Here is a 23,982-nt window from a genome sequence, read left to right as displayed (position 1 = left end):
GGTGCTTTCATTCAGGTGATTCGATGAATATCTTCTCAATCAAGACGTGCCCATTGTCACAAGCTAGGCAGACATAATGGATCGGCATAGCATGGAGGAAGTCGTTTTATCGGGCACGGCTGCAGCTGTGTTTGGCCAGATGATGCCCAAACATGATCATGTCACGCTTCCTCTCTTCAATTTGGAACAGGCGTTCATCCATGGATAACTTGAAATAACAGACTACGAAATGATCTTTTTGGAAGATATATTAATGTTTTGAACTGCCGTTTTATAGTCATTATTTATCTGATGTTAATACTACTTATTTGTTTGTTTTTAATGGCCTCCATGTTGCACATAACACTGGGGAACGGTTGTTGCTCGAGAGCATCTCTGTAGCATCTTTTGTCAATCTGACTTGGTTCAGGAGAGGTCAATTTCTCATGCACTCATATGCACACCTATACCTAAGAAACAATCCTTCTTCCCCACCCGCATAACAGAAAACATACTGTCGAGTTAGAAGCCGAGTAATCAATTCTAATCTCTAATGTCTATCATTGGCCGCCAGCTGATTATCCGCTACCACCGTAGAAATTGTGCCACTGTGCTTGAAACAAGCCATTGGGATTCCCAAATATTCCAAAATATTCCCAAATCCTCACTTTACTTTCTAAAGGAAGACAAAGCTATAGGAAAAGAAAGAAAGCTCGGTAAAATGGTGTGCACAGAGCAAGCATCGTTTACTTGTGTGCCGACTGAAATGCTGCAGACTAGAAAAGCTTCAGCTCAGATGTCGGTAACACGTACAGGCTGGAGATTTACCTGAAAAACTTGGTGCGGACAGGAGCAAGTGGTGTGATCGTTGGAATAATAGAAGGGAAAGTTGAGCATGGCTGCGTCCAAGTTCCTGTTTCACCGTTCAAGTGACGGGTGTCGCGAGGCGGGTGGTTATGACAAACAAATTCCACTTAGAGCGATCAATCCCCGTTTTGCGAGCTGTGACAGCCCCGCCTCCGGGAATCGATGAAACGCACGCCGTATCATGAACCTCCAATATTACGGGTCCTGATCAATGATGTCGGCTCTGCCGGGGAACGTTTACACATGTTTGAGACGCGAACAGAGGGTTCATGTGATGCACGCCACATTGAGATTTATACCTCCGAGGAAAACGAAGAGGTTAACCAGTCCAGTTGTTATGTAGGCATCCATTCCCGTGTTGAAGTTTGGCATCATTTATGACAACAACAAAAAAAGAAAAGGAAGGAGAACAAGATCTTAATATATATATTTATATATATTTGCGTAGAAGCACAATAACACCATCGTTGTTGTTTACTTTATTTGCAATTTTCTATCTCGCTTGCTGTTTTCGTTCTTTGGCAGACAGCTGTCCGTGTCCCCCCCCCCCCCCCACGCACACATTGTTGGTATATAACAATTTGAATCGCATACACGCATCACATCGTATCGATTGCTTTTAAATAATTACGCGCACAGTCCCTGTATAGCACAATCGACGGTTTTGTCCGAATTTACAAAAGTCGTACTATTGCATTTAACGGAGCTCCAAAATTTCAAGCGGGGCACGCCTGCATGTATAATAGCCTGGTCCGTCTTCCTTCTGGTAGCCCCTTTGTGACAGAGGCGAAAGGAGTATCGTCCCCCGCTGAGAAGCCGTGCGGTTGAACCCCTTTGGCCTTGTAACGTCCAGTTGAAGGAACGCAAAACGTCAAAAGTTTATGAAGCGTTTTCTTGAAAAACGAGATGGTCGACCGGAAGGGGCAGGTCGGACATCAACCTCGACATATCATCTGTGACGAGCCTCTGCTGCACATGCACACAACACGTCCCCTACCGCTGCGGGGCACCCTAAGTTAAAACGCTGCGAAATAAGGCAAAAAAATAAGACCATTGTGGGTCCTTCGTGTCGACTCATTTTAATAAGATTTAATTCGAACGGACCTAAACGGCCGTATCAATGAACTCACGATGAAGAATTGCAAGTAAAATAGATACAGAAAATGTATTTACGTGTGGAAGCGCGTATTTGTATTGCCTACTGTAGGATGTCAGTGTATTGCCATCGGGTAGGAGAACTACCTATGGACTATGGAGGTAGTCCCATTCGCACAGACGAAAACTCTATCTCACAGTATTGCCAACTGGAAGACGTCGGTGTATCGTCATCAGGTGGACGAACTACCTCTGGAGGTAGTCCCCTTTAAACAACTGCGAAAAATCTTGTATTACCAACTGTAGGACGGGACAAATGTTCATTGTCACTATGGATGTAGCCCGTTTGCACAGTCCTACAGAACATGATGAAGATGAGGCTTTGAGGCTTGAGGCTTTGTATGTAATTGTCCTTTCTATGTTGTTCCAGCCTCAGAACTTCAGTTCTCTCATGTTCTACAGAACATATTCTTCTCGTGACGTCGTCCACGTGACGGTGACTCACGTTCTAAAATAGTACGAGAATTCAACACCATAGAGGTGATCGACGCTAGTCGAAGATGGGCATAGTTAGGGAGCCTCCGCAGCAACCCATGGCAACAACCGGCAGCAACCGCAGCAACCCATGGAGGCTCCCTAGGCACAGTTTCTAAACTATAATGTGCGGGCTGCTTTCAATGTTACCAGAAGCCTGCAGTAAATGTTTACACAGTATTGTATCCGAACACACTCTCTCAACACGCAGAACTTATTCAAAGCTTAACGTGGCCTTGAGTTCCTGTCTTGTAGTATATGATAGCTGGAGTGACTTATGCACTTCCAAGACCGACGTCTGATGGAGTGGTAAGACCGAACAGCGCCTCCAACTATACTTTCGCGAATTTAAGTTTTTGGAATCTGCTGCGAATTACTTTTTGAGTCAACTGTGTTCCAAAACACCAGAGCATTTTTCACGTGAAAACGGAACTTCTAAAGTAAGCTGATCCCTCAATCGAATTATTATTATACTCTCCTCACAACTGCCTTCAAGTCAGGTGGTGAAAAAATCAAGAAGTTTTACAATCACGTGATTTCTTTCTTTGTATTTTACAGCAAGGTCCGTGCAATATGTAACGTAGAACGTCCAGTAAGCGATTCATTCAATCAAATTTTCATTCTAACTTGTTCTTTCCTTCCTTTGTCTTTGGGCTAGAAATTAACAAACAGGAGAAATATTTTGAGCGTCCCATTTCACGAGACCTCAAAGGACTCGAACAATCCATGTCACTTTGCTCTGGCTTTGCTTAACGGTTTCAAGGTCAGCAAACATAGATTCTAAGATAAGGATGAGCTTTATCGCTAGTTGGTAAACCCATAACGCGACGTCCTGAGTGTATATGCAGCGCAACAATCCCACTATCGCTTCTTGCGACTGCAAGTGACTAAAATTACATGCCCTCAGAGCTCCTGACATCGAAAGCATCAGAAAATGAACTGTAATGCGCATCAAAATTGCGATTTCCAAGTAGCTTAGCTGCTAAACAGTTGGCCATTTTATGAATTTTATGGTGTAGCCTATTGTATTGTGCTGCAGACCGCTCGAATCCCCACGTCAGCCCCCCCACCCCACCCCGAAAAGAAATTGAGATGTCGGCAACTCCATGGCGCTTATCGCTGCGCGCTGCATGGTACTGCATGCTAATGAAAGGTAAGGAAGAAAAAGTGTAGACGGATGTATGCGACTCTGGAGGCAAACTGGCTGCCAAAAGTCAATTAAGCAAGAAGAGCAACCCAAAAGCCCAATGTTCTGAAGTACATTAGATATATCGAAGAAAGGTTATTAGGGAAGCCGCCTAGCTATGGTGTGGAGGTCAAGTGCCCAAAACCGTCAAAATGGGCGGCTGTCCCATGGGGTAGCCTGCTTGTTTTCTTCGTATCCGTCCAAGTTTTTCTTCTGTCCCGCTTCATTCAACGAAATGTTAGATATTTATTTATTTTATTTATTTGTCGTTTATATTGAGTCGTCCATGAAAAGAGAGGAACTCGACTGGCTGTGTTCGATATCTTCTAATGCATAATGCATTTTCACAGAATCGTGGACTCAGAATATTTCTGGTGTGGCCTTCCAATAATACCCAGAATATTCCCAACATTGCATTAAAAATTTAATGTACGAAAGAGGCTTGAGCCAAGGTATCTTAGATTTCAAATCAAATTACTTGCCACACACCCTTATGAAACAGAACTTCACCACATAGCATGCTGAAGTTCGACACTTGCACAGAATCATATCGCTGTGACTCCTGAACTGTGGAAAACGCGTGGCGTACGCCCTTTTGTCACAATTAACCTAATAAATACTTAGCTGTCACAAAAAGGCACACGCCTCTCGTTTTCAACATCAGGGGAGAGAACAATATGTCATTCGTGATGATGATCAGATCTGCTAGGAGCGAGTTATGCAGTGAAGTTATCTTTCTAGTGCGCAGGACCCCCACCTAAGTTTTGTTGGCACCACTTGAAGACGGTGACCGAGGATGCGTGCGACACCGGTGTAAGACCAATGTCACGTAACTTCGTTTGCCGCAAGCCAGCAATATGGATAAGAATGTGCGGCGGTGAGAGTATATGTATTGTCATCAAGTAGGGTAACTTTCTACAGAGGTGAGAGAATCATGTGTATTGAACCAAACGGCGACACGCGCAATGATAATGAAGACTACATTTATTGTGGCCCTAATGACATGGGTAACGTGTAGCATGTGATATTGATAGTGCGCATGCAGTGTGTACAGCGCTGGCATAGCGAAACCAGAGAATGTACTTTGCATACGAGTGGTTTGGTCCCTAGACCACGTGTACCGCATGTGCATCTTTCAGGGGCCTACCTCCATAGGTAGCTCTCCTGCTGAAATGACAATACGCACACCTCCATTTTCCACCTACAAAAAGAAGCGTCGTCTTATCACATGAGTTATCCTGGATAACACTCAGGGAATATTGAAGGCGTTGGACTTTGTTGAAGGTCTGATGTAGGACAATGCTTTCCAAAAGTTTACGTACGTGGTCTTGTTTATGAAGCTTACCGGCAAAACAAAAGACAACTGTTAGGAGGATCTCCCTGGCTTCAGCGGGTGTACGCCGAAATAAACACTTAAAAATAAAACATTAAAAATCCGCGCTTAAAATTCCACCCGCAAAATCTGTCTGCTGAAATAAACCATTTCAGAATCCACGCCCTTAAAATCCACATTGTCAACATAAATCATATACTTAGGCCTATCGGGGAACTCTGCCGTACGTTAGTTTCTCAGACAGAACAAAGCAGTCCTGTGGATATCCCGAGGATATCGGGTCTGAAGATCGGGATGTCCGTCGGATGTGCTTTATTTGAGTAGTGGACGTCTACAGAATGACCTAAACGGATCCAATTGGCCGCAAATTCCTGGCACTTTGGATGTCCTATTATGATCCTGCCAGTTCGTCGATAAGATCGATATGAGACAATACTTCTGCATGTCGCTACACTGAATGTGACGTTCTTTTTTTATTTTTTGTTTTGTTTTGTAGAGTGAGCACACGTTTGCAGTAGAAATCGCAATTTTTTTTTTTTCAACCTGCTCTGCACTCTTAGAAATGAACTTCACCGCATAGCACGGTCCTAGCCAACCATAATCTCGAATGATATCGTTATATGCCCTGATTTGTTGAAAACGGGAGGCGTACGCCTTTTCTGTGACAATTATGAACAGCATAAGTGTCACAAAAAAGACGTGCGCCTCCTGTTCTCAACTAATCAAGGCAGATAACGATATCATTCGAGACGATGGTTGGCTAGGAGGGTGCTATGCGGTGAAGTTCATTTTTAAGAGTGTGCTGCTGGGCCCCCGTTCTTGCATCTTTTTGAGCAGTATACGTTGTTGGGCTAGTTGGTGCATTGCAGTACAGAAGAAGAAGAAGCGCTAAGAACAGACGACCACAGAGAAGATGTAGACGGGACGGGCTAGCACCTTTTCCTTGTGAATAAAGAAATGAATGAAATGAAATGAAACCTCGTACTTGTCTCACGACGTAAAGTCACGGATTATCATACTTTGCTTCTTACTCGTATTTCCTACAACCGACGATGAGCGCGGCTTTATAATGTAGAAAAAAAAAAGAAAACTATAGAAATATAGAAGCCCCCAAGTCCACGCCGCCCGAACACCTCGCTGCCTTTCTAATGAAAAACAGATACTACTATAAGTTGCTTGTCTCGCCTTTCCGCATATTCTAGAATCCTGTTCCCTGTGAGTCAAAATGAAGGGTGAGGTGTCCTAAGTTTAATTCGATTACATCTCTGGTTTTCTCTGTCCTGTCCTGACGCAGGACTTGCATCTTTGTCGTTCCTTTATGGTGTATGCCCTCGTGTTCTTCGTTTTTTCTTTTTGTTCGTTTTTATTATCTTTGTATTTCGAAACGGATCTGACCAACACGGTGGTTTCGCAATGCATTTAATGCAGTGCTCGATTATGCCTTATCATGCGGAAAAGCCATCAGTTTGCCCTTATACAGCTACTTTTTAACTGGCTTACTTTCTTCTTTGTAACGTGTTACTCCAAAAGAGAGAAAGCCCTTCGATCGGCGAGCGATGTTTCCGTTGTGATGATGGCGAGGTGTCGTGAGTTCCCCGCAATCCATCTCGTGCGCGGAACAAACCATCATCGGAGTCGACACAGGAAACAACGGTGCCCGTTGACCGGAAGTGGTTGCCGCCGTAACCAGGAAGTAACGATTGATTTATTCGGCACAGCAACTTCCTTTGCACAACTACCAAGGGATACTCACGAGGATAACTATACCTTCCTAAGTTAACTAAGCTATGACTTTTTTGCCCAGTAAGATTATGTCGTTAAAGCACGTGGAGGCCATGATCGATCTGTTTGCCAAACTCCGTGAATCCTGCTCTATCGTTTTGAATGGTGCACTCTGTGCTCCGGTGCCGCCTACGCTCTGGTTGGCGCACAGCGCGCTATGAGATGAAGTCCTGTGGTGAGTGCGGCCAACAACGGCAAGCTACTTCGACCCCCCCCCTCTGTTTTTAGAGTGTAAAATCCGTCCTTGTAACGTAGTAATGTCCAGCAGCATCCAATCATATTGTATCTTGGCTATTCGTATACATCTTTATCTGAGAATAACCGTGCGTGGGCGGCGCGCATGAAGAGAACGGGGTTCAACATTGTGCAAACAGAGCGGCCGACCGTTCAATTACTGGCACCCCTTTGAGCCCAACGCCATATGTGATGGCCAGAAAAGCGATGCGTCATCGTGGGTCGCCTTTTGTGTTGGTCACTTACCCACACTCCAATGCCACGTGCAAAATAGCAACAAAAGAAGCGGAACTGCGTAAATCCGCACCTTTCCATTAGTTCCACGCAGATCACCGGAGTTTGTTTAACGTAAATCTTCTTCTTTTATTATTTGGCTGAGATTTTCAGAGACATGTCGTATACAAACTGCGGCAACAAGAGACAGCTGATGTTCTGAGGCTGGAACACATATAGAAAGGACAAATACATGCAAAGCCTCAAATGCCTAAGAAATTTAATGATGAAAGATGGAAGTCACTCAAAAGGTTAGCCAGCTGTACACTCAGAAAAAAGGGTGGAGCAGTTATACCTTTCAGGAGGTAATATTTGTCGCATATGTTGTGCCTAAAAGGTTGCAATGTTCTACCTGCTACCTCACTCTCCGCCACGAATGATAGGCTTACCACTTCTGATTCGGTGAGCGAGGGGGGCGTACGCCTTTTTGTAGCAATCTGGATATATGATAATTGCTTTTACCACCCTTTTACACCCTTTATCAGACGCTATGTTGACCTATGTGGTAACTATAGAAGTTACCACCTTTTCACACCCTTCTTTCTGAGAGTGTAGGACTCGAACCCAGAAGATAATCGGTAATCCAGAGGGTGCGGGTTCGAGTCCTACAGCTGGCTAACCTTTTCAGTGACTTTCATCTTTCAACAAACTGCGGCAACAATGAATATTTGAACGACTTAAAAAGAAGAAAGTACTGTGTACAGAAGCCGGGAGAGAAACTGTCTTACCTCTTTTACCTGCATGTGTTGAAGATGTGAAACACTGCCCCTAAAGTATCCAAGTTCTTAACGTATATAAACCATGAGCCGCCTTGCCCTCTTGCTACATCTTTGATTACCCGAATGTGAAACCAATAGACCTCTACTTGAGAAACGTCATCATGACAGACAGACAGATAGACTGGTAGACAGACTGAAACCGAAACAAATAGGAAGGGGTGGCAGGGTTCCACGAATGGGCACTTGTTCGCTGCCTCCTATTGAAAGAAAAGTAGGACTAATCTCTAAACTAAAATCTCTAAAATCTCTAGACTAAAATCTAAAAGTAAAGGAAAGTAACCAGCTTTATTTATTTGTTTTATCACTCTTTGTTTCGGGAGTTACGTGTACCCAATACCTCGCGCAAAGTGCATGAAAGAACACATGCAACATAGACGTTTACGTATTTAGCTACAGACGGGCACCCGCAGTCGAACACCCCAGGGGTCTGACGCGGGGTACTCCAAACCCATGGTCGTCATCCGACGATATCAATTTACTCTGACTTTCTGCCACTATCATTTACCCACTAACGTGACATCATCAGCTCTTTATAGCTCCAGAAAGGAAAACAAGGAAAAGATCGCTACTTGAAAAATTCGTGCGTAGTCAGCTTCTTGAAATTAGCAGGCACGCGTGTGACAGTATTTTCGTCACAGCCACGGCACCCGCTGCGTCACCGCTGTTCAATAAAGTGCGATGTCTGAGAAAGTTGGTCCTGCGCATATGTTTTTGTCTTATGGCAAATGCCCTTGGCAGAGGCAAAAAGACAGGCGATGCTTTCAAACGGCCTGGACTTTGAAGTTCACATTGACGTGTGGGTTTCTTGCGCTCCGTGGGTGCAGTGCACCTCTTTTACTTATCGTCTACTATCTCCGTGTGCCCGCACACACCAAAAAAGAGTGGCCTCAGAAGAAAAGAAGGTCAAACACTATAGAATGGCCCCGTGAGATGTGACCCTTTTCAGGAATAATTCGAACACAGCACACACCAGGGACAGGAGTTGCCTCAGGACAGAAGCCGCCGATATTTCGAACAGAGACTGTTCTTCTTCTGGGCACTTGGCACATGAACAGTCTTTGTTCGAAATATCGGCGGCTTCTGTCCTGAGGCAACTCCCTTCCTACATCTCTACCGGTTCGCTGGATTTCTACCCATCTACATACCAGGGACAGAGGACGTTGACACTTTTCCGGATAAGCGAATCAGAATAACATGGGTCCTGGAAGATTGTTCCCCGTACTTGTTGTCCGGATACGGATAACGAATTCTGGATAACCGAGACAAAATCCAATGGTAGCAGGTTCGTTCCCGGTAATGTAGTCCGGATAACGAGGTTTCCGGATATCTGACTCCGGATAAGGGAGATATGACTAATTCGAGCATCACTTCTCGTAATCCAAACACTCAGTAAATAAATCAAAGTCCCTATACACATGTGCATAGTCTATTTCTTTCACCCAGCGTCGCGCTACGAACCATTGTCCGAACGTAAAGACCGACAAACACAACACGTAAACAACCAGAACGAGCCTCAGTCCCTCAATGCCGCCAGATTTCGTGCTTTCTGTCGCCGCCGAAAGAGCCGTCATTGATGACGTCACTGACTTGACAAGAATCGACCAATGGTGCTAACGGTACGGTCCACCATTCATGCCTCGCATCAAGTTCTCGTACCCTGACGGAAGAACATCACGTTCTACGTGACCTTCTGACGCCAGTCCCTGAAATGTCGTTGCCTGCCTGCGCACTGCTGACGATGGACCAACTCCAGCGGCACTTGGTGAATCAATCACAAAGGGATATTAGCCTGCCTTTCGATGAAGATGTTAAAAATTTGGGTATACTTATACGATATATGTACGTATTTAATCTAAACAATTTAATTTAGACAGAGATAAGGACAATTCAGGAATCCACTGAAGCAGAGAGATGGAGATGTCGACACAAGGAAAATCAATGCGGTGATAGTAAATAGCAAAGAAAAAGGTCGGGTGCCGGATTCCATTTCGCCATACTTGTTAAAATATACTAATCAAATCAGAAAAAAAAAAACTTGACATTGGGAACTGCGAAGATATCGATTAGAAAAATGTAAATGGAGAACAACATAGCTGAAATATTATTGCGTTGCGCAATATGACGTGCACACACATAATGTGGATAACGGCATCAAATATACATATTGCCTGCAAGTTGTGATGTGTTATGATGGCTGTATGTTCGCCAACTGGAGGAATTTAACTGCAGTACACCGTCGTTAGATACATTGCACTCTTAAAAATGAACTTCACCGCATAACATGCTCCTAGCCAACCATAATATCGAATGATATCGTTATCTGCCCTGATTTGTTGAAAACGGGAGGCGTACGCCTTTTTTGTGACACTTATGCTGTTCATAATTGTCACAAAAAAGGCGTACGCCTACCGTTTTTAACAAATCAGGGAAGATAACGATATCATTCGAGATTATGGTTGGCTGGGAGCGTGCTATGCGGTGAAGTTCATTTTTAAGAGTGTGGGCAACGAGCTATATACCTGAACGATGAGAGTACAGTATAGATGAAAAACAGGGAAAATGTATTTGAGTTACTTTTGTTTGGAAGTGGTAGTCGTATCGCGTTACGTTGTCGAATTTGTAACGAGTGGAGAAGCGGGCAACGGTATTTCGTTGCTTAGCTTCGGTATCGGGTACAACACAGAAAAGCAGGTATATTGACAGGACAATACAGAACTTCACCGCGTAGCACGCGGTGCGCCAACCATTGCCGAGTGATAGGGGGGGGGGGTATATGTTTATTCACACAAAGCCAGGCAAGTGCCGGCTTGCTACTCCTTAAAAAAAAAGAAAGAGAAAGAGGAAAAAACAGGTGCGGGAGAAGCCGCGATGGGAACGATGTGCTGCGGGCGGTGAGGCTTGCCGCCTGTGCTTCAGAGGGCGGTCATCATTTCTGTGGCCTTGAGGTACTCGAAGAGTGCCTTGGTAACATCCCGTTGCCCAGGGCGCGGGACAGGCCCGAGGAGTGTAGCGAGCGAGAGGGGGTGGTGGCCCAAGGCTTGGAGGCGTCGGGCGAGGGCGGCACGGGGCGCCGAGAACGTCGGGCACGTTAGCAGGAGGTGGGCTACGTCAGCGATGGCGCCGCAGGCATCGCAGTTTGCGTTGCCGCGTCTGCCCATCTTGTGCAGGAGTGACGGAGTGTAGGCGACGTTAAGGCGGAGGCGATGAAGGAGGGTTTCCTCGGCCCTGGTAAGGTGTTGGGAGGGGTAAAGTTGCATCGCGGGGTCGACGGCTCGGAGAAATGTGTTGCATCGAATAGCGTCTGCAATGAAGTGGCGGGTTTCAGAGGCAGACCATCGACGGATTTTAAGGTGACAAGCTGATGCCGTGAGCGGTAGGTTTGCGATGGGGCTGTCACAGCTATGTGCGCGCCTTGCAGCAGCGTCGGCACGGGTATTCCCAGGGAGGCCTATGTGGCTGGGAACCCACTGGAGCCAGACGGTATGACCGGAGGCGAGAACGGAGTTGTATGACGAGATAGTCATTGCGTGGAGGTCGTTGATCGTCTGGGATCCGTGTGAGCTGATGACCTCCAACGCTGCCTTACTATCTGTAAAGATGGACCAGTTTCCCCGTGGCGAGATGGAAATGTGCTCAAGCGCCGCGTACACGGCAAAGAGTTCAGCCTCCGTGGATGACGTCTCGTTTGCAAGTTTAAAGGTGCGCTCGATGTCCTCGTGGGGCACATAAAATGCTGCGCTCGCTCTGTCAGGTACGACCGACCCGTCGGTGTAAACTGCTAGCCGCTGGTCATGTAGCGTGGAGAGGTGCTCCAGGGCAAGCTGACGTGCGACAACGGAAGGAGTGTCATTCTTTCGCCCAAGGCCGGGGATAGTGGAGCACACGAAGGGCCGGTCGAGGGCCCACAGAGGAGGGGCAAAGGACACGGTAGAAGAGGGCTGGGGTACAACCACCCGCAGGCGGTCGACAGCGCCACCAAAGGCAGAGTCGGGGCAGTCACTTCCTATGAGTCGGAGATAGTGGAAGGGGTGCTGCGTTAGGATCCGCGTGTAGACTCGAAGGGTCTCCCTATCACGCAGGATGTTTGCAGGTGGTTCACGTGCCTCCGCGAGGACTGTGTATGTTTCGGTCGTCTTAGGCAAGCCCAGACACACTCGAAGGCTGCGGGCCTGGATATTTAGGAGCTCATGCTCGCCAGTCCTACTCAGGCCGTGCAACACCGGGAGGCTGTAGCGCAGCAGGCCTAACACGAGGGAGTGGTGTACTCGGCGCAGGTCGTCACAAGACGGACCCCACGACAGTCCAGAGACCCGTCGCAGGACGTTCGCAAAGTTGGACGTCTTGGCCGAGAGTGCCTTGATGTGGTGGGACCATGACAGGCGTTTGTCAATGATTACGCCGAGATATTTGCAGTGCGGCACGAATTGGAGAGGGGTTCCAGAGACATGAAGAGGGTAGCGGGCGAATGACCGCCCGGTAAACGCCATACCGACTGTCTTGCTCGGGGAGACACGTAGTCCCCTATCGGCAAGGTATAACACGATGGTGTTGAGGGCGTCTTGTAGGCGATGTTGAATGGCGTCACGTCGCATGGCAGAGGTCCATATGCAAATGTCGTCAGCGTAAATTGTAATGTTGGTACGCTCAGACAAGTGCATCGGGAGTGAAGCCATGATGAGGTTGAATAGGAGTGGACTTAACACACTGCCTTGCGGTACGCCGCGATGGACAGGGAACGGGGCTGTGTCACCTTGCGTGGTGCGCACAAATAGAGACCGATCTGACAGGAAGTCGCGGATCCACGCCGTCATGCGGGCCCCGACACCCGACTCTTGCAGCGTTGCGACAACTGCGCTGTGGAGGACGCTGTCATAGGCTTTCATGACGTCCAGGAAAACAGCGGCTGTGAGTTGGCCTTCAGACTGTGCTTGTTGAACGCTAGACACAACATCAACCACGCTGTCGATGGACGATCTTCCCTGCCGAAAGCCCGCCATGGCTTCGGGGAAGTACCTCGTGGTTTCAAAGTACCAGCTCAACCGTGCGTGAATCATGCGCTCCATGGTCTTCGCCACACAGCTAGTGAGGGCTATCGGCCGAAAGGAGTCTATGTCGTGAGGTGATTTTCCGGGTTTCAGGATGGGAACAACAACCGCCACCTTCCACTCCTGGGGCACAGCGCCGGCGCACCAAGACTCGTTGAGTATCTGCAAAAGCAGCTGTCGTCCACGCAGCGGGAGGTTGTGGAGAGCCTTGTAGGTGACGAGATCTGCCCCGGGGGATGTGTGCATTGGTGAGCGACGCAAAGCCGATTCCAGTTCCATTAGCGAGAACGGTTGATCCAGAGAGGGCTCAGTTGGTGGTTCCGGGACAACCGGGATGTCACGGGCTGACGCTGAGCCGTCGGGGGGTTGGGACGTAAGTCTGCCGCAGTACTCCTCTGCCAGCTGTAATTCGGAGCGTCCTGTGGCCACGGAGAGTGATCGGAACGGGTCTCTCTGGGTAACAGGTTCGGCTAGTCCTCTGAGTACCATCCATAGTCGGGACAGAGGTGTTCGCGGAGATAGGGAGGAAGCAAAGTTCCTCCAGTGATTTCTGGCCAATTTACAGATGTGTCTATGAACGGCTTTTTGTATCCGTCGCGCTTCCAGCATATGGGCCAAGAGATGCGTGCTGTTGGCGCTGATATGCTTGGCAGTGATCATGCCCCGGTATTAATCAACATTCGCGGAGCACCTGGGACACAGCTCAAGCGCGCAGTCAAGAGGACCGACTGGCAACGCTACAGGGCTGCCGTTGATTCCACCTTCCCAGACCCCGTACTTGGGAACTCCAGCCACGGCGACTTCTGCCGCTTGGTGGTCGGCGCCACACACTGTGCCACGAGAGTCTTTCACCTTCCCACCAAGTTCTTAGCGGTCGACGCGGAGTACGCCAGATTACGTGCGATCCGGCGGAGAGCAGAGAGGCGGGCCGAGTGATAGGGTTATTGCTTCTGATTCGAAAATAGAGGCGGCCGCCTTTTTGTGTCAATTATCATAGATCCAAATTGACACAAAAAGGCGTACCGTTATCACTCCTGATTTGTGGAGAGCGCGGGGCGTAAGCTATTTTGTAACAACTGACATAACTACATGAGTGTCACAAAAAGGCGTACGCCTCCGGTCTTCAAAAAATCGGGAGACAACGATATCGTTCGGGATGATGGTTGGATAGGACCGCGTCATGCGGTGAAGCCCCGTTTTAAGAGTGTATGACCGAGGCACTACGAAATTATTGTCTTTTCTGGGATGAACAAGTACAAGGAAATGCGGATTACAATAAAGATACCGGACGGGTAGAATACTGCCAGCCGTGAGGAAACACCTGCACTCTTAGAAATGAACTACACCGCAGAGCAAGCTCCTAGCCAACCATAATTGAAAATGATATCGTTATCTGGTCCTGATTTGTTGAAAACGGGAGGCGTACGACTTTCTTGTCACACTAATGATGTTCCTAATTGTCAGAAAAAATGCGTACGCCTCCCGTTTTCAATGAATCAGGGCAGATAACAATATCATTCGTGACGGTTGACTAAGAGCGTGCTATGTCGTGAAGTTCATTTTGAAGAGTGTGAATCATTGAATCAGCATCAAAATATGTTTTTTCCCCGAGTTCGTTGATTTCAAAATATGGTTGTTGTACTCTTAAAGATGAACTTCACCACATAGCACGCTCCTAGCCGACCATCATCCCGAATGACAACGCTCTCGCCCTAGATTTTTTGAAAACGGGAGGCGAAGCCTATTTTGTGGCCATTATACACGGCACAGAATAGGCTCCGCCTCCGGTTTTCAACAAATCAGGGGCGAGAACGTTGTCATTCGGGATGATGGTCGGCTAGGTGCGTGCTATGTGGCGAAGTTCATTTTTAAGAGTGTGGTGATGCTCAGTGTCAAATAGTAGGGAAATACGATATGGAAAGTAACTTTTCTGTGACTGGAACGCACAACAAGACGAACACAACAGTGCAGTCACATACAGAACGTACAGTCAAGCTGTTGCTTGCACCAGCTTTTTCTCTCCCTTCATGTATGTGTTTTATACCCTTGTCAGCCAGTAAACTCAACTCAACTCAACACGTTGAAAAAGCCGTGCCACTGTAGGGCGGTGGTTAGCGAACTTAACCGGCAATCAAGAGGTGCAGGATTCGATTTCTTCCGCTGTCCGTTTTTTTTTTTTTTTTGCGACTGTCATGTTACAAGTTCTCAGAACGAAAAGTTTCACCTCGTGCACAGATACCTCGTGTGATCGCTTTCTTCTCTTCCATGTGGCGTCCCACAGCTGAAGGCATGGGTCACTCTCAAAGAATACGGAGGGGCGTGGGATTTATTGGCAGAAAAAAAGAAGAAAATGAAAGGGGAAAGGTCAGCCATGCAGCACGCCGGCTTGCTATTCCCTAAGCAAAAAAAACAACAACAAGAACCATAAATACGAAAGAAAAAAGAAATAACAAAAAGACAAATAAATAAATAAAAACAAGAAAAAATGAAACAGAAACTCGGCTCACAGGGAGCCCAGGAGGCCCGTATCACGCAGAAATAGGAGCACCGCTTTTGTGACACTCCACTGGCTAGCTCGCTGCACGGGGCCAAGGATTGTTGGGAGAAAAACGTCTGCCCGTCCGTCTGTCCGTCCGTCCGTCCGTGCACCGAAGCTCTGAGAGGTGTTGCCAGAGTACGGCCCGATGATGGTGGTGAATACGGACTTTTATGCGCTCGTCATTGGGTAAGGAAGGATTTATAAAATTGAGATCGAAACCAAGACAGCTGACTTCGTAATCGTAAATGTGCCGTAGGAAGTCTACTCTGAGTAATTTTTTTTTTTTTTTCACTTTTTCTTGCCGCTAACCATTTTTTTTTTTTTTGCGTGCCTGTTCAGCTGAAAAAGGACTTTTGTTTGTTTGTCTGTGCTCGGTTCGACGTTCTGGAGTAGACAACAATGAACAGTGCTGGGAGCAAAGATATATTGATTCGCTGCAAGTAAATTTCTTGCTGGTGTACGGCTTTGGATAAAAGTTTACGGAACACCGGGTTGTCGCATTTCTCCGTTGGAGCGACACCCTAGCAGCAAACATGAGCGAACAGACATACTGAGAGAGGGGTAGAATAGCCGGTCACCCGTTTCTTATTCAATCTCATCCTGATAGCTATATAACAGGGGGCCGTTCCTACGAAGAAATACGCCAGTGCCGTGTTCCGTCAACTTTTGTCCAAAGCTGTACCATGTTTCCCTTCATGACTATTATTTATTACCTGACGCGAGGTCTACGGTCCTGAAACTGTTTTCGGTAATCGAGTATTTCGTCATTATTTAGCTTCGATAGGGCACAGGAACATTCCATCTGCCACAGTGTCCAGTCAAGGAACGGCATCATATTTGTCTAACTACATACGAAAACGAATTATCCGTCAGTAAATTAAAACGTCATTCTATCACACGGCATTCTATGCATCTTTCTGAAAGTTTGGGAAAGATCGTTAGCGGAGCTGTGGTTATGCACAGTGACTGATCGCTCCATTCTGTCAATTTCTTTTGTTTCCTCGTCCTCCTCAAGCTGAAAGCATTACCAGCGTCGTTCATAAATCAGCTAGCTCGTTTGCTACTTCTAGTTTCAAACGTTTTCTCTCTGTCGCTTTGACTGCTGTAATTTTAGAGCCGAAAATAAATAGGCTAGTTGTAGAGCGCCCATCAGAAGCCCTGAATTCAGTTGATTGTTAGTGTGTGCTAAAAAATAAAAGGAAAACGCGTGATATTTCAAAAATTCCTCTTAACAACGCAGATTTTGGACTTTAGTGGGCCCGAGCCGCGATACTAGCCCCATCAAGCGCACTGTGAACAAACCAAGACTCATCCTGCATTCCGCTTCCGAGAGGCTATCAGCTATCGGATCTCGTTCATTTGCAGCACACTTGAGGGGGCTAGTATGGCTCCGCGCTATCACGCGGTATTTTTAAAATTCCGCGCTTTTTCTGTCTCTGTTGTTCTTTTCACACACACACAAAAGAACACCTAAGGGCCAGTTCTCACTTGGCGACGCCCGACGCGGCGTCGTGAGCGGGCGACGGAAGTAGAGGCGCATTTCCGCAGCCCGTTCAGCGCGCGCGATTTTCATGTTCCCACCACAGTGGCATTTCGTCGTCCAAAGCCATGGAGGTAAGAAACTAAGGAGATGCCAGCGCCTCTCCCAATGCAAGCGAGCGTGCTGTGACCCCGCATGGCATTGTGGTTAGTTGCTCACACACGTGACCCATAAACGTCACGGCAAGACGTCATAAAACATGGCGTCCTCCATGTCCGCGGCGTATCTTACCTGAATACAGAGACGAGCTGCGGCCGAATAACTTGTTTCCGCTTTCATAACATCTTAGAAGTTATCACACCCGTTGAAACACAAGATAGATCATCTCAGTGTGGAAGCAATGGATCACAAATCGCTAAAAGATGTACGTATGTCATCGTGACATTGCCTGGCTTCTCTTCTGTTTTGCTCAACTTTTGTTGTGATTTATCACGCGGCAAATGTTGAAACAACCCATAACCTTCAAAGTATTGTGCGAATGGACTCCTTGAAGGTAAGACGTTTGCTGAAGATGAGGTTTGCTAAACTTCCAATCCTCCGAGCAGACCGCCATAACGCCGAAACATGTGGGGATCACGGGACCGGGCAACTAGATGGGCGTGGTATTGCCAGGAGCGACCGCTAGACGGGTCCCACGGCCCTCCGATCTTATAGCCCCCTCCTTAGTTTCTTACCTCCATGTCTAAAGCAGACGAAAAATCAGGAGGCGTGGCCTTTCTGTGACACCTTATTGGTCGCCGGTGTATCGTTCTCGCCAACTCTCGCCAACGTCGTGAACGAGACCGGCATGGCAAATTTTTTGGCTCGACGTCTCTCCTCTCCCAACGCCGGAAATGCGCGTCTATTTCCGCCGCCAGCTCACGACGTCGCGTCGGGCGTCGTCAAGTGAGAACTGGTCCTAAGGGGAACCTTGACTGCAACTGAATCCGGGATATCTGAGCGGCTTGCCTATTGTTTATCGGCTCTAAGCTGATACCTTCAAAATGACGTAATTGGTTTGGTCTGGTTAAAAATGACACGATGAATATCCTTTAATTCATCAGAGGTAATACAAAAACTATCCCCACTTCTACAAGACGAGTGCAACCAAATCCCGTTGGATTCTTGTTCAAGTAACCTGGAGACACCCTGTATACCTTCACGTCAAACCAAAGGGTATATATTATTAAGACGGTTATAAGATGAAAGCAAAGCGCCTGTTTTCTACCATGTTGATTCATTGCAACCCGGTGAGCCACTCTATTTCCACCATTCTAGGCTCCTTGCAGTACGCTATACCCTTCTTCACGCCCTATGCTCCTATTCTTATTTCCAATTTATTTGGCCATGAAAATGGTAACATCTCATTACGGCGAAGTCTCATTACGGCCGATAATCCTTTAATCCCCAAGTGTCTCATTACGCACAAAATCTCATTAAGGCTGAAAGTCTTTCATTACGGACAAAGACAGTCTCATTACGGCCGAAAAGAAAAAAAAGAAGCATTTGCCGTGTTAGCAATTACTGTGTTGTATGCTTCCCGAAGTAGTACGTGACACTGCTTCATGAATTTGTTGCAAAAAATGTTTTTAATTCTCATTGTATATTTGTATCTGGTATGCGTATTTGCTCCCAGTGCTAATTTTTGCTCGTCAGTGAATGATCTGCAGTTTTAGGCTCCCGTATGTGGAACAACAACATATAAGTGATGATGATGTAGTAGGATGTTTCGCGCCTGAGGCGGCGTATGATGAAAATCAGTTTTAAACACCTTTTTCCTACACATGACGGTCACACGCGGTCATTTATGCGACCGCCCTCATCTATTGCGACGTGCAGAAACATTTGCTACGAAATGTTGTAGTTTGCTCACGTTTCGCCTCGAAAGCGCTATAAAAATAGCAGTAAAAAGGGCGGCGCATTCCAGCAAGCACGGAGCAACACGTGTTTCTCCTAATAATTGCTTTACGGGGGAACCATGCCTTTATTTTTATTTTTGCACAAGAAGGAAATTTTACCAGGAATCCGCAGAGCGAATTTTTGCTGTTCGCTACGAGCAAAATGAATTTACGAACAATTGTGTACTGGGGTAGCCAGTTTGACTTCGTCGAAACTCACATCCCCATTTTTTTCTTTATTCACATCACATCACGAACAATTTTGCGCTTCACCGCGACCAACCGCGACAAAAATACGTAAACCGAAACCAATTAATTACTGCAACAAATGACCCGCTTCGGTGGCAGATTTTTCTCTAAAATGTGTCCACTGAAGTCCCAAAAGGGGTAGTACCCATTTTAATGCAGACGGCGCCGTGCTGTAGAAGTTATGCTTTTCGCGAAACTCATTTGGATTTTTATTTAAACAATGAGTGCCTCCCACTCATTCACATGGCGCGCGGCTTGGACAGATACTCGTAAAAAAGAAAGCTCTTCGATTGGTGCACCCGTTCGCGAATTATTTAACCCGGAGATTTAACTGAAACACCCTGTATAGCACGCAATGATATTTCGGTTCGAGCCCGCGGGATTCGTAGACGAACCCAGCTTCTACCTCATTATGTACACGTCACTAAAAAGCTGCAAAATATTTTTCACGCTACACGTCTAGCACGCATCATATACGTATAGGTTGCGTGTGATCGACAACGTAGCTTTGCTCAGCTCTGCCGCAAGGAATCATATCACGTACAGCAATAATTATGAGGACATTCGAATAACATAAGAGGTGAGCGCTGATAAGATTGACAGTATCCACATCCGGGCAATGTAAGAACCGTATCCGCAACCGCGCTAGTTGAGACAAGTGTATCCGCATATCGGCGCTACTTGTAGGGGGGAAAATATACATGACGAAAGTGTTACGTTACTGTTCACTTTTAACATTTTTATTTTTCAGCATGCGAACTGTTCACCTTTTTGGATTCAGTGCGTGCTTCCAGTTATGGCTCCACCTGGAGGACGTTGGCAGAGACATTAATGCTGCTTTGCGGATAAAATGCGGATGTCCGCGGGTACCGCAGAGGCAAACGCTCTTTTATCCGCGCGGATTTCCAAGCGTTATATTTCTATCCGCAAACCAGAATGCCACGCGGGAATCCGTGAGCATCCGCGGATATCACCGCACCCGCGCGCACATCATGAGAGAAGTGTTGCTGAACACGAGCGAAACCGGTGCAAAACAGTGCTCTGTTATTCAGGATGCTGATCACGTGGGTAAGAAGCGAAAATGCGATACCGTGGCATCCGAGCTCTCCTATCACCGTCTTTGTGCCAGGAAGACATAAAAAGTGTGTCTCGCTCTCGACGAAACTAAACTGTCAGGGTGAAGAGTACGAAAAAATGCAAACAAGGTGTGAGATAAAACATCAGCCTCGGAGCGCTTTTTTTTTTTTTTTTTTTCATTACGAGTGATGAACTGGCTTTCACTGTTTCGAAATATTTTCCGTCACTAATTTATCTTATCAGGTCATTGTTCATACAAGGTTAATATAAGATTGTGTTTGCTGTTAAACTAGTAAATTTCGCGAGGGCCTATTTATTTTCGAGAATTTCGCGATCGCCATTTTTCAGCGAATTAAGTCCCGCAAAAATCGTTAACAGTGACAGGAATGTTATAGAAAAATTGTAATTCGCAACGAAGGAGTAATGTCACAAAGTTCATCGTCCACTCTTGTTCTCAACTCGCGACAATGTGCACCAAAGAAGAGTTCGATTCTCCGCGGTCACAGAAGAGCGACCCAATATTTATGACGATGCCTCACTCTTCCAGCCGGTTCTGACACAGATGAGGCGTCCGACCCGCCTTGCGAATTCGCAAATTATTAAGATCGCGAAATTAACACCCCCTAACGGTCGGTAGGTAGGTGCGTTGCCCAAAAAGGCTAGCCATGTTTTCCCTGTTTCTATTCCCATGGTCTGCTGCCAGTAGAATCAATTTAATAATTCGCCGACAATTTACGAAGCTACGATTCTTATCTTCACAATGTTAAAACATGTGCGTTCGTCAATGTGTGGTCGTGTGAAATGAGGTTCACTTAATTAGCTGAACGATGAAACGTCGTCGGTACTTTTCCTACATTTGCCGCTGGCTCAATACCACTTGGACCGGCCAGCAACTGTTGTCATGGCGATGGCGAGCACATTATCACTATAAGAATACGTTTTCTACAGTTTCAACAACGCTGCTCTGTATTATGCAAGCGTCTCTTCCTACGTCCTGTTACATGCACTATAAGCACAATGTTGTCATAGAATTCACAAGGTCCACTTACCTGCTGACGTCCGAGTCGATGAAGTGTCCCTCGCGCAAACCCAGGAGCGCGTGTTGAAGCCATAAAGCCATAAAAAGGCCGCTCCTTTTCTTCTGGCCATTCCTGGGAAGGTCCCAATTTTTGACAGAGAAACCATGCATTTATGTCACCCGTACTGACAGCGAGTGATGAAGCGTTTAATGGCCACTGTCCACGATGCTCAAAGCGTTCTTTTTCTCTGTGTTTCGGCGGACGACTTCTCTCCCTCTTTGCGCGTTATGCGTTTTTAAGGCAAGCCGCTTCGGACTATGACAGTGAGTTATTAGAATGACTCTCATTGTTGACAGCCTTCGGCTTGATCTTTGACGGCATTTCGTTGTAAATGGCTTCAAGGATGACCGGACACTGTGGCATCGAGGCTTTCGGAGTACCAAATTTGCCGCTGTCACAATTTTGGTTGCCTATTTTTTAAATCACTGTGTGCGGTTGGAACTACAGAATAGTAACGAAACAACATATCCATTTCCGCGTCCAACATTCTTGCTTTTGTTCCTAAGAAGACAGGTGTACAAGTTTTGGCTTGAACGGCTCGCCACCAAGTATTTGTTTTTGTTTTGCTGAATGACTGCAACTCATTCAGCCGGATCAGTACATCGTAGCAGTTTTAGTAGATTTTGTTACCTGCGAATAAGCTGAGGTACTAGATTACCAGTTATAAATTTAATGCGACTGAATCTAAACAGAACCAGCTCTGTTATCGGTACATTTCTAGAACGCTTTAAAAGCGGTTGTAGTAGCGACACAATACGATGACTATAAAAAACACGATGAACCTCTTGACGGTGTTCTGTTTTTGGAACACGTTTGGAACACGCTTTGTTAAAGTGTTGTTCAAGTTTTTGTTTTGTTTTGCCCGTTCGAAGACTGCTACGCGGCGGTGTTCGCTCCTGCGAACTATAGCTCTCTTCGATTTGGCCTGCACCTCCGGCACTAGATCAGGGGAGTGCCGCTGTGGTACAAGCGCGCGTGTCGCTTTTAGACAGTGCAAGTATGGTGGGCTAGAAATACGGGTCGGCCTATCCAATGCATGGGGAAGGAGTGGGGGGGGGTCCCTCAAATGCAGGATAGATCGAGTCGTCGCTCGCAGCGAACCATGCGGATTCCCCACGAACTACAAAGGAAAACTAAGTCTCCGCCTGTGTCTCCGTGTAAACAATAAAACACATATTTTGTCGAAGCTTTCTTCAGCGGCAACTGTTCCTTCTGCTTGCATTTATGGTTTTCAATTAGGGGACAGTACGCCTATATCTACGTCGCCTACGTACGCCTATACGTACACCTATATCTACAGTACGTCGAAGTCGTCACATGACAATGACAGACGGGTGTGCCTAATGTCACACATATGACCGTCTCGATGTGATAACACATGCTACGCTGTGGATGTTCGTTCGTCACCTTATCAGTAAAGTGCGTGGGCGTGTACATGCTTTGATTCCCAAGTTCGGTGAACAAGAAAATAAATAAGGAAAAAAAAAAACACGCTATCTCGTCTACTTCTTGCTTCGACAGACGTAGAATGAAGGAGTTCTCGTGGAATAATATTCCACTGGTGAAAATATTTCTAACATTTCTAACATAGAGTGAGATCAATAGACAGCAGAATGGTTCCTGTTGTGGTTTCGCAGTGTACTAAGGGCCACAACAGATTTTGTTCGTCATTTTGTGATACTATACGAGCGACTCGAAAGTATCGTCGATTCGCCTATCTTCACCTGTTGAAAATCTTTGTCACAGTTTTGCGACGTTTCGTATGAAACCTGTCCGTCGCGCCGTAAGTCATAAGTCGCAAGACATGCCACTGTCGTCATATGGTACTGTGTTAATGCTTGATAGAATAGATTGCTGTATAGAGTTTCTTGTTTCGTCGGGCTGCCTCAGTGCAAAAGCAAACAAATAAAAAAGCGGTGAAGGCCAGCCGCGGTGATATACCTGCAACAAAACAACTGATAACGAGTGACTCGTGTCCTTGTTTGTCCGTATCGCATCCCAAGCACTGACATTCGCACACCAGCGCTCTTGGGCAAACTGTAGTGGAACATCACGTGACTTAGGAAAATCCGCCAGAGCGCGGCCCTATCACGGACTTCAGCGTCCCTGGAGCATCCTTCATTTTTGGGTACCTGAAAAACTTGCCGATTGGCACACCCGTATTTCTAGCCCACCATAGTGCAAGTGACAGACAGTGGGCTCAGCACTAGTGCTGCATGCGCGGTCGCTTTCACAATGAAGAAGCGAGTGCACGAGCAGGCTTGTCGTCTGCTGTCTGTACCGCGGCCACTGTCATGTTCTTTATGCTTCCTTTTCCTTTCATGTATACTGTTTGTGTGTGTTGTGCTTCATTCGCTTTACTAGTTATTGGAATAAGTGTTTGTTATGGCACGTTACCTGTAAGCACGCAGCGAGAAAGGGAAGATCGTAATAGAGTTCCCGACTATCACGAGAATATTGTGGCAGATACTACGAACACTAGTTTTTCCTGTTTTCCTAGATTGTCCTCCATCT

At 46.6% G+C, this 23,982-nt stretch overlaps 1 protein-coding gene across 1 annotated transcript in view; it reads right to left on the bottom strand.

Annotated features, from left to right (window-relative positions):
• The window catches only part of LOC135397993 (protein giant-like), a 55,312-nt gene extending 33,426 nt beyond the window's left edge, over positions 1-21,886 (bottom strand). The window contains exon 1 of the mRNA XM_064629453.1: positions 21,439-21,886. Within this exon, the coding sequence (XP_064485523.1) occupies positions 21,439-21,501 (63 nt within the window). The 5' untranslated portion in view covers positions 21,502-21,886. The remainder of the gene's footprint in view (positions 1-21,438) is intronic.
• Between the last annotated feature and the right edge of the window lie 2,096 nt (positions 21,887-23,982).

The sequence above is a fragment of the Ornithodoros turicata genome, chromosome 6 (genome assembly GCF_037126465.1).
Source record: "Ornithodoros turicata isolate Travis chromosome 6, ASM3712646v1, whole genome shotgun sequence".
Lineage (NCBI taxonomy): Eukaryota > Metazoa > Arthropoda > Arachnida > Ixodida > Argasidae > Ornithodoros > Ornithodoros turicata.
The sequence above is the reverse complement of the archived record's forward strand: the minus strand, read 5'-3'. Positions and strand labels throughout refer to the sequence as shown.